General features: G+C 34.2%; 1 protein-coding gene across 1 annotated transcript; it reads right to left on the bottom strand.

Annotated features, from left to right (window-relative positions):
• Positions 1-2,185: 2,185 nt before the first annotated feature.
• On the bottom strand, positions 2,186-3,214 carry LOC108750881 (histone-lysine N-methyltransferase SETMAR-like). The gene has a single exon (XM_018490711.1). The coding sequence runs from the start codon at positions 3,212-3,214 to the stop codon at positions 2,186-2,188; it is 1,029 nt and encodes a 342-aa protein (XP_018346213.1).
• Positions 3,215-12,681: the final 9,467 nt, after the last annotated feature.

Genomic DNA, 12,681 nt, shown 5'->3' with positions numbered 1-12,681 from the left:
GCATTAACATTTTTTTAAATTTAATTCTAATATATTCAATATTTTTATTACTTTATGCATATTATGATAGAAATTAGCCTACACTTAGGCATAAATAAAACGAACATGTTTTGTTCCTAAATTATTAGAGATTATATTATTTACTAATATTTATCATAGTTAATGTGTTTCATGATTTCAGGTTTCTTTTAAAATATCTAATTTAGAATATGTATAATTTGCTATGTTTTTATATAATACATTATAAAAAACTTTTTTCTACATCGTTATCATACAAATTTGTGGTTATTTTAAAAATAATTTATATAACGATGTTTCCTTTAAACAATCACCAGACATTTTATCGAAAATGTGATTGAAGTGACAAGTACACTTGGGCATTCACTTTCGTCTGCGGATTAATATCACATGGAGTTTATTTCATGACGCTTGCGACATGTTTCTCTGTCGCGCAAATGCGTCTCAAGAATCTTATAGAGATGTATTACCGAACGTATTACTACTCAAATAAAAACGTCAAAAATGTTCATATTGCATATGTGACAAATATTTTCAGTCAAAAACATCTTTGCCTCAACTTCCATCTTCCTAACTTTCTTAGGCTTATTATCTACTATGAGTATGAAGTGAAACCGGTGTTAAAGACACGTTCGTTTTATCGAATTCCTCATTTATACTGAAATTGTATGAATCTACAAAGTTCAAGTTTTTATCTATTGTCAAAGAACATTGTAACCCCATCTATTTATTTATATCCTCATTATTTCAACATTACGTATAATTTATATAAAAAGAAGAAGACGTACAGAGAACGAAAAAGATGGAGAGAGAAAAGAAAGAAAGAAAATAAGTGCGAGAGAGAGGAGAGAGAAAAACAGAGAAGATAAAAGATAGTACCTATACTCTAAATGCATATTAAAATAAATTTATTATGTCATGTTCAAAATATTATGTTTTATTCTACAGTGAAGAAAAAAATTAATTTGTCACATGTATCTACAAACACTTTAATAATATAATTAATTTTCAAAAACAAAATACTAAAAATCTGTTATAAAATAAAACATTTCCACTAATTCTTTTAACTCGAATTATATAAACTTTATATAGCAGTTAAGTTTGTTTGCTAGTTTATTAAGGGTTGACAAAACATTAACATCTTCTTAACGTAATGGATATTTCGTATTTAGTTACACATCGCGATATTGTATGGATGTAATGACAACTCAAGAAATACCGTACAATTGGGTGTGGAACTATGTTCTTAAAGTCAACGAATTTCATGTCCAGTGCAATATAAATAACTGTGGCACATCTATTAATACTTCTTCGAAGATTGGTGGCTTAATAAGGGCAAAGGCACATATATACCATAGACACAGAATATGGACTTAAAAAGATCGCTTGAAATGGGAAAACTACTGTCATATGTTATGGAGATATTTTGATAAAGTAGATTTGTATACATCAAAATGTACATTTTGTGAAAAAATTTTTAAAGAAGCATATATACCAGGTCTAAAAAGACATCTACGACACAGGCACATTCATGAAATAAAAGCCGCTATATACCAAGAAATTGCTAATAAGTCACTATCGCAAAATTTCGAAATTGATGAAGACATATTAAGAGCACGGTGTAAATTTTGTAATAAGGAAAGTGAAATATTTTACGGAACACATTACTTAATATATCACATGCAAAGTAGCCCATGTTCGAGATATCGTAATCAACTTATAGATAATAACGTGAACAGAATGATACAACAATCTATAGCCGATGAAAATGCAAGTACAACTTCACATCATGATAATATAAATAGACAAGCTCCCGGATATCGAGAAAATGAACAACGGTAACTCTTATTTAATTAAATGTTAACCTATTTCATTTTTCTTAAGTTATTAATGTTATATACATTTGCAATAAAATTAAGAATTTAGTATATCACTTATTTTAATTATTTACGTTTATTACAATAAGTATAATCGATGCTGTAGTAATCATATAATAAAAAATCAAATAATGTTTTAAACTTATAAGCTTGTATTAATTGCTTTTTAATTCAAGACAAAATTCCAGTCTTTCATTCAAGTCAAAGTTGATATATTGGGTGGATCCATATATTCGTTCGCTTTTTGAAGGCTAAAATGAAACAAGTTTTTTTCATACAAAGGATGAATTTTAATCAATAATATATTCTCCGTTTTTGTTGATGACCTCTTGCCATCTTTCCAACAATTTCATTATTCCGCTCTCATAGAAGGTCTGGGGCTTAGAGGCGAAAAACCGGTCGAGGTACGTTTTCACAGCTGTCTGATCAGCGAACGATTTCCCGTTGAGGGAGTTTTGCAGGGACCGGAACAAGTGATAGTCGGATGGCGCAAGGTCTGGTGAATACGGTGGGTGAGGCAAAACATCCCAGCCAAGTTGCACTAATTTTTGCTGAGTGATTATTGCGGTGTGGGGTCTGGCGTTGTCATGGTGGAATATGACACCTTTGCGATTGATCAGTTCTGGACGTTTCTGTCGCAATGCTTGATTCAATTTCGTTAGCTGCGTGCAGTAGATCTTCGAATCGATCGTTTTTCCCTGAGGAAGCAGCTCGTAAAACAGCACACCACGATGATCCCACCATATGGATAGCAAAATCTTCTTCGGATGCAGGCCGGCCTTCGGGGTGGCATTCGGCGGCTCGCCAGCGGTTCCCCACGATCTCTTGCGCACTATGTTGTCATAGATGATCCACTTTTCGTCGCCAGTCACTATTCGTTTGAGAAACGGGTCGCTTTCGTGCCGCTTCAGAAGTGAATTGCAGATGGATATGCGGTTGGCCAGGTTCTCCTCGGTCAGCTTGTGCGGCACCCAAACATCGAGGCGGGACACGTAGCCAAGCTGTTGCAAATGCCTTTGTACGGTTCCATAACCTATTTTAAGTGTCTCCGCAATCTCTCGCACCTTTAGCGTCCGGTCTTGCTCAACCAGTGCCTTGATATCATTCGAATCAACCTCGGTGGGCCGACCGCTGCGGGGTCCATCTTCAAGACTCGTATCTCCGGAACGAAATTTGGCAAACCATTTCTGAGCGGCACGTTTTGTTAAGGCATCGTCCCCGTATACGCTGCATATCTTTCGGTGGGCCTCCGCAGCTCGCTTGCCTTTCTTGAAGTAATAAAGCAAAATGTGCCGAAAATGAACCTTATTCTCCGACATGTTCACAGGTCTATAGCACAAACAAAACTAACTAGAAGGAATTGCAGATAATAACATGTATAAAATAACTCCACAATCCATAACAGTAGAAAATATGGCAGTGAGTAACTATGAAAATTCAAATTGTCAAAATCCTAGAACACAAGCAGTTGAACAGAGGTAAATGTTTAATTAATATTAATGTTTTATTCTTTTTTTGTTATTAGTTTGATCTGTTATATGTAGCAATATATAATATCAAAATTGAATATTTTATATTTAAAGAAAAACTTTACATATTTTTAAATATTATTAGATTTATTATGTATTTGACGTATGTATATACTTTTAATATCATGATTGATCAAATTGAATAATATATTTTAATCTACATCAAGTTTTGAAAAAAATCAAGTAAATGAAAAATATGAAGACTATTTTGATAATATTGAATGTGAAGATAATGAAGTGGATTTTGGAAATAATGGAGTGGAGAGATTTATACGAGAGTACATGATTGAATAAAATTGTGGTTAAATAAATTCTTATCATGACAATAGAAATTGGCAAATTTCTGAAAACATGGAAGATCAGTAAAAGTAAATGATACTAATATTAAAATCTTTTATACTTTTTAGTTATTATAATATTGTATTATATATAATTTATTTAAAAATATTATTTATGTAAATTTAAAACGAATATTTAATTAAGGTATATTTTTATTATAATTATTATTAACTAATGTAAATAATATATTTAAAACCAATCTATTTCAAGTTTTAAACATATTTTAATAGATGGAATGATATTGTCTATAACTGACAAAACTGCAGGAATAAGTTCTTATTACGACGATATGAATTTTCAAGCTTCTCATAATCAAGATCTCATAATGAAAGTAAATTAATGTTATTAATATTAATTCGTTTTATTCTTTTAGAGTAATTAATATATTATATTATATGCAAATATATCAAAATTAAACAAAGTTATGCTCAAAAATCTAAGTGTCAAGTTTTATTAATTTAAATACGCTGTTACTCGTGTCGAAATAATCAGTGACTGATAAATATTTTCCCATGTGTAATTGCGCAAGTATTTAAAAATTTAAATAGTAGTTGAACATTCTTTCTAAGAACTAAAACTAATAAAGTTTCTAATTTTGATTACAATAATATAATAATACATACATGTCAAAAATATAATCTTACTATTCTCTTTACAGTTATATCATTCCAGTGCAATCTTATTCTGTGTTAATATGTGAGTTATATTGTAACAATCAACAAGGATCCAAATCTTATAAAAAAATTTGGATACCATATTTCATAAAAGTATTAACGATTATTTTGACGTGAATCTTGCAAGATAAAAAGAAATAAACGATCATTTGACGAGTAATTACCTGCTTTGAGTTGTAAAGCAATTTTATGATTATCATCAACTATAAATACATTTAAAAACACAGTTTATTAATATGTTGCTTACTAATTGTTTTAATGACTGTTTACCAATAGTATCGTAAATATTTGGTTTTTCTGTAAGTATCAGTGTTTTAATTTATTTGTATACCATGTACGTCGTCTTATGTGTAACCTGTGCAGATAGATTACATTAAGTAACAAATTTTGTACTAGATATAATAAACATACACTAAGACTGCTGATAATAATACTCAAATTATCAAAAATCGTTATTGTCGGCTTAATTCAGTTCAAATTATATAAATAATTCGAGTAATTCTAATTTAATCCCTGGAAAAAATTTCATATATAATTAAATAAAGTAATATATGATTCTTAAAAATTGATATTTTTATATAATATACAATTATATATAAATATACAAAATATTTTTTTTCCGGAATTGTTAAAATTTTGTATTTATTATTCTAATATGTACATAAAATTCATTTTATTACGTAAAATCAAGTACTGTTACAAAGTTTTAAGAAGTTTGACATGTCAAAATTAATTATAATGTAATTATTTCAAAATTGTATTTTAATTTGTAATTGCATGAAGTTTATTAAACATTCTTATTCGAAGTATGATATAAATAGATAATAATAACGTAAGAAAAACGCATTTTAATTAAGAAGCTGACATTTTCAAAAAGCATGTTTTATTTACTCAATTCAAAATGAATATAACTTATTACAACATATACGGTTTTTCAATTTACTTATTCAGTTTTTATTTCGATTATCTTTTTTCTGCCGCTACATGTTTGCAATAAATATTTTGTTTAAATATTTTATTTTAATGTTTAGTCCGTTTATATTTTTCCTTTTTACAATCATTTCTACTATAATTTTTTACATATTAGTTTAATTGTAATCTTTTATCTAGTTGATTTGTTTTTATATTTTTGTGTATAAGACCGACTATTTTAAATCTTTGATTTCTATATCGCTAACATTTTATCTGTTTCTGAATCATTCTTTTATAAATTGGATTTAACGTGATTCTGTGCTTCGGTCAAAAAATTAATTATTAAGTTTATCACATTACACTACATTTAGATCTCATTTAATTTTACTATTCGATTTGGTTACAATAGTTAGGTAAATATTTTAATTTTAATACGTCGTCTAGCTTTTTCCATTGCTTCTAATCGTTCTCATTCCTTTTACACTTTTTTTAATACATTATTCCTCTGTACTTTATTCAATTTTTGCAATCGTTTTATATTTAATTGCGTTAAAATTTGTTTAAATTTAATTCCAATGTATTCTATATTTTTATTACTTTATGCATATTATGATAGAAATTAGCCTAAACTTAGGTATAATTAAAACGTACATGTTTTGTTCCTAAATTATTAGAGACTATATTATTTACGAATATTTATGATAGTTAATAATTTCATGATTTCAGTTTTTTCTTTTAAAATATCTAATTTATAATATGTATTATAGAAAGACAGTTTTCTTTGAGTGCAAAAGGTAAGCATCAGATATGTCTCTTTGTCCTGATTACGCAAGATAAAAGGCCGGTCTTGGCTGCGATTTCTTCATTTTTCGAGCGAGTAATAGATTCATATGACAACCCTTCTTATGTAGTCCACTTTTCCTTCCGTTCGACCTGCTTAACGTTATTTATGATCCCGGTTAATCGAGAACTATATCGAATACAGCACAAATAGCGTATTTTCATTGCGCGTATTACTCACGGGAGAAATCGCCACCTGCTTCATATACGTCGCACTGCGCCGCTATTGTGTTTAATAACTTTTACGGAGTACACTCGACATTTCGCCGTCGCCGACGGCGTCTGTCGTAAAGCGATATAATAATAGCAATACTAATCGATTATTGTACTAAATAATAGTTCACGCACGGTGACACTGAAAAAGAGAAATAATAATCGGGCGCGCGTCCGGTGTAAAAAAAAAGTGATATTATGCAGGTAACAATCTTTTTTACAACGCTCTGGCGCCGTGCTCGGAGCCTGTTTTACTTGAGTAGCGAATCAATCATGTCGTTATTGTATTATCTTTTCGCACGGCGACCACGTATCGTGCGTGCAAAAGGTACGAGACAGTGATCTCGATAACGAAGCAGAGACGACAATTTTCGCACCGATTTTTTTATTTTATAGAATTATATATACATAATGAACGTAAAAAAATATTATTTTTTCAACGCTGTTCTGTCTGATAAATCGACAGAATTTATTCTTTTTATTTACCTTATTAATGCAAAATATGCATTGAAAAGTGGTTAGAGATCTCAACATGGCGATGACCATTACGTTTATTTGCTCCCTCCGTTATTGAAGTGTTTGTGAGTTTTCGGCATTCTCTAATGTGGTAGATATAGGAAAATATTACAATGGCGACGAAATAAAATTAAAGATCGCACGCGATCAATGCCAAATGAACGAAGGAGCGACCAATGAAGAGTGAATATTTACATGTTCAACGCCCAGTCGTTACGACAATAAAATGCCACTAAACACATGTTCTGCGGTACGATGTGGCCTGTCCCTTAACGCCCCGGTATCATCGAAACATTCTTTCGGTACAGGTCGTGTTTCTTTTGCGAACAGGTAACACACGCAACCGTAACCATAATCACAAATTACCCGGGCACCCCGATCGTGCGTATTATACATACGTTCTCGCGATTACACGTTTCTTCGTTTACTCGACACGGAAGTGTCACAAATTGACTCGCTCGAAAGGTCTCGCATGAAAGTCCTAGTTTGATAGCGAAATGACGGGAGGATATGTGCGAAAGTTCCTGGCTATCTACATACAAGGCGAGCGACAGTACCTTTTACCGCTATCTATGATCACGAGTTTGTTTAACATCATTACTCGTTAACACGTTGATTGCTATGATGATCATCTATGATCAGTGCCTGACTTTTCAATGTCCTGATAACTGGCGTCCTGATGATCACTGATACTCGATGTTAAAAACAAATTTTTCAAATATTTATAATTACTTTTATAATTACTTTTAAAATGTTTACAAGTACTTATTATTTTTAAATTCTTATATCAAAAACGTAGTGTCATTTAATATAAAAATTTAAACGATATAATCTGGATAACGATGTAAGACGTAAATCTCATAATTCAATATCCCGAAAATATATATTCCTTATCTATATGAGAATATATTTTTATTTAATTAAACACCGCAGAGTATTTTTATATTTTATATTATTATATTGTAATATGAGCTCACAATAATGAAAATTCCACTGGCCTACATTGTAAGACACATCCCCTGAATAGACGTGATTGAGGACGTACTACAGAATGAAAAAATTCTAAACTTTTCTACGTATATTACACTTGAATGACAAAAAGTTTGATGGCGGTTTAGAACCTGGATAAAAAATTATTTCAATATAAGAATAAACATGTTTTAGAAACATAATAAGACAAAATGAGAAAATTTTCTTTAAAACTATAAAATTATATTGTTAAATATAAATATTGACTTTATTGAACTGTTTTTATATGTACACATACATAATTTATCTTTATATGGAAGGTATAAATTTCTAGTTTTTGTTACTTTTTACAAAGACTACTAGTATACATTTTTAATATTCCACCTAACTAAAGCTCTCTGATACTCTCTCCGTAATTGTGACGCCTTATACACAAATTGAATTAATGCTTGAAATATTGACTTGAAAATGACTAATGACTAACGATTCATTATCGTTCCTCGGTAAGCCGCACAAAGGACGCGGATCGCGGCCGTACCGATGGCAGGCCCCGCGAGAGCAAATCGCAATTCGCGCCAGCTATGCTCGCGCTCGCCTAGCGTGCGTGGGCGCGAGCGATTGTCTGGCGTGTCTCTTTTTTGCGCCTAGATCGCTCGCGGCAAAAATGAAAATAGTTCGACTCTGTGCTCGCGGCTAAACCTTACCAGCTCGCGGGCCGTGTGCGTTTTCCTACCTACGTGGGCTTGGCCGCGCGAAAGGGCGGACAGCCGCGTGCACGGAGGCTGTTTGTATGCGTGCGAAAGTGTGCGTGCGTCAAACCGCGTCGTTTAATTCTACCACCGATTTACGCACTGATTTACGCACTGCCGCCATGTTAACCATAACGCGCGCATACAGGTACGCGCTGACGGTTTTATGTGTCACCGATTTTGTTCCGCGTCAAATGTCACGCAGACACCGGCCGCTCAATACACTCGGAGGTGTCGTAATTTCAATTAAAAACAGATCGAAACGCGTAAAAAAGCTTTTCTCGGCGCGAGATCGATAAGCACGATCGGCGTATCAGCTGTCAGTCTGAACAGGTGATCGTCAAGTCATTTCAATTTTCTTAAAGCTACTGTTATGCTTATGTGTCTATCTTGCCGCGATCTTGCGAGAAAATTCAACTTAATTTATTACGAATTACAAATGTTTTTATTGATAAAAACGCACCTGCTATCTTAAAGTGCTACTTCAAGAAAATTAATTTAAAATGTGCTTTTAAGAAAAACTTAATTTAGCCACTATTGCCAATATTGTCATGTTTCTTTTCGGGGGAACGAGATATCGCAACTCGAGACGGCAAATAATAGATTTTGCCGCACCCTACTGTACTGTACATATCGAGATTATGTATATATTGTCGCGCTGATTGGCATCGCGTAGTTATGTAGAGTTTACACGTAAACTGTTTCTCACATAATAGACATGACGTGACCGATGTCAAAGAGAGCCGATAGTCGACTCTCTTTACAGCAAAATGCTGCCGGCACACGCGCGGCACGGATTCAGCGGAGAAACCAGGCCTTAGGCATCGGTATATTTTGAAACCGGTCTCCGCGAGAGCTCCGGAATGACACCTACGCCTTTACGCGCGGCTGGCGAAATCGATTGAGGCGCGACGAATTTCGTTGACATGCCGATTTCCATGACGAATCGGCACGAGCGGTGAATTTCTCAATAAGCGTTCTCAACAACCATTTAAATGCGCTTGATAAGAAACTTGAGTAAACCGGTAAAAATCTATCGAGGAAATACAGATCACTCGATTATTATTTGTAAAAAGTGAATTAAATTTTTTGATATAAACTTAAGAGATTATTTGATTTATCTATTGTATCAATGCATTAAAAATGATTCCATTGAAAAAGTATAGGGCGGAATTATCGTAGACTGGATCGGATTAAATTTCGAGATAATTCCAGTTCTCGCGATTACGATTTATAACGCTTCATCAACTTCAAACAGGATTCACCTTGGGCGTCGAGAGATGAGACGCGATTTTCAATGTATATAACTTTTGTCCGAAAGCTTAATTACTTTGTCACGTATCCGAGTGCAGTGTAAGTCTTATCTCGCGATCACGGGGCCGAGACTAAAGGATGAAGACTGCGTTTCGTGAGAATCGATTCAACGCGATACGATCGCCGTCGTTGTTAATTCCTATCAGGCATCGCGAGTGTGATACTAATCCGGCAGTCGGCCCGATCCCCCGAAGAGAAAGACACGGTCCGCGCCTTCGGTCCCGTATACGTTTTCTTATTTCGAATGAAGCGCAAAAGTGTCTTAATCTGACGCAAGAATGGGTGCCGTGACGGCTCCTTCGTTTGGTTGCATTCAAAGAAGGTAACCGATACTCGCCCGCATACGATCGGTAAATCCTCGAATCCTCGGCTCGATGTCGACTGCTCCTCATCTCGCCATCCATGTCTGTAACCGATCTGTTGCTATCATCGCTGGTCGCGCATCGGCTCAACAAAAAATAGGTACGTAAGAAATGTTATCGGATAAATATGAAGGAAGCTTAACTTTCTAAAAAATTATTTGCTCTTTTAAGAAGAACGACAACTTCTGTTACACGAACGTACATTAATATCTAGAAACTAACACAAGTAATAGTGATTCGAAATAGTCTCTAATGTTCTTATACTGAACCAAAATTGTACATAAATACGATAAAATATTCATTGAATTAATGAAAATTGATCTAATAAATTCTCATAATGATTTAGGTTATAAAACTATTACTAGAATTTATTACAAGAATGAATATGTAGTTATATAAATAAATCCAATTATAGTATCAATGAATTAACTACATTAAGTCGGACATTTATTAACGATCATTTATTCGACCTCAAATGATCAAAATTTTTTTCAGTGCAGATTTACGAATTGAAAATTGCATAATTATGATAATTGATTATTTATTCCATTTTAAAACACAAAAGACTTTTTGAATTCTTTTTAGAACACAAGGATTTTTTGGATGCTTCCAATTTGTAATATACACGAAAAGAATAATTTTGCTAAAGTATTTAAAAATTTAGATAGATGGGCAGATCTGAAAGTAATTTGGTTAGACCATCAAAGTAATTACGTGGAAAACAATGCTGCAAAAAGTTTTGACGTTTCAGCTTGAACGTTTCACATAATTATTTTGACAATTCAACAAAATTATTTTCAAATTTGTAGCTAAATAAATTTTTAGGTACTTCAGCAAAACACGTTCCTTCCGTGTAAAGATAAATGCTTTACGCGCCTTTCGCACATTATCATAAGAATCACGTTTATGTATTCTCGTGCATTATCGTAAAAGATACGCGTGGGAAGACGTAAAGAATGGCGATAAGCCCAGCTTGGCGCGGCTCAATTGAAACGCGGTAGGTGCTGCTGCACAGGGACCATTGTGCGGCCTCATAATATATGCGATTCAAATGAAATCGTACGAATATAGTAAGTTTGTGGAAGAGCAAATAGTGCTGATTTTTTTTCTACATTCAGACGCCGCGATAGACGCTGCTTTCTCTCGTTTTCTTCCTATTCCTCTTCTTTCTTCGAGTTTGTGGCAGTTACGAAGTATTGTGCCATTTACGAGCGTGCAGGCGCCTTCTCTTCGTCCTATTCAACTCGCATTATCTAGATTGAAGTTCATGAATTTTAGGAGGGATTCTTCCCCCGGTATTAGAGAAAATTTCAGGACACCAATCCGAACGGTCAGCTGTCCACTACAAATCGCTACTCGGATATTTTGGACGTCGCCGACGTCGTTGGATCGAGTTGAATCTGGCTACGCCAGAGACTGCAGCTTTTCACCTCCCGCCTTAAACGGGATAATTAACCGTCTCTGCTCGCTTAACGGTAAAGCACGATATTTCAAGCTGGAGACGGCGACGGCGGTATACCGGGTACCATCATATATTGTATCCAAAGGCAACCTCTCTCGCGCGCGTAAATTCCGCCCCGCGGAACTGCCCACGCATTACGCACCTTGTAATTTCGTCCAATTAAAAGCGGTCGATAGTGATAGTCGAGAGGATGCCGGCGTTCGACCCTGCAGAAAAACCGTGAGCGCATTCCTATTAACGCCGATAATTGCACCATATACCGCGCGACGCTGGAAGAAAAATTGTCTACGGTTTTTACATCGAATGTGAAAGGATTATTGTGCATCGTAACTTCGACGATGCACAATATTCACTTCAGGTGCAACGAGAATTTTTTTGAGAATCGAAGGCAACCCGCAGGATTCGTCCTCCCTATCTGCAGGATCTACGTCACGGTGCGGCCAATAAAAAAGAAAAAAATTAAGTATAACGATAGTAGACGCTAAACGACCATCTTGATTTCATGATGGTACATATGGAATTTAAATGACGTCGTAAATTATTGTAAGTGGGGATCGAGAGAGTGATTCCTAGTCCGACAACAAAGTTGCAACGGAAATTATCCGCCCAATGCGTGTAAGGCTACGCACCGTGGCGCACCTGCTCTCCTTGCACGCATCGCCGCTGTCGCGCATGATAAGGGGAATCCAATTTAAAAGACACTCTTGTAATTTTCTACGGAGTGAACAAACAATAAAATTCATTTTCTTCGGAAGCATGGCCACGCGCGCCCTGTAGTTAGCCAGATGAAATCATCAATTTTGAAAGTTATATGGTAATTTCAATCGCATTTAGGTTCATTGACGTTCCTTGTAATAATAATGATAATAATAATGTAGCGAATAACGAGATAATAAAGTGCGGCTAT

The sequence above is a fragment of the Trachymyrmex septentrionalis genome, unplaced genomic scaffold (genome assembly GCF_001594115.1).
Source record: "Trachymyrmex septentrionalis isolate Tsep2-gDNA-1 unplaced genomic scaffold, Tsep1.0 scaffold38, whole genome shotgun sequence".
Classification (NCBI taxonomy): Eukaryota; Metazoa; Arthropoda; class Insecta; order Hymenoptera; family Formicidae; genus Trachymyrmex; species Trachymyrmex septentrionalis.
Note: the sequence above shows the minus strand (reverse complement) of the source record. Positions and strands in the feature narration are given on the sequence as shown.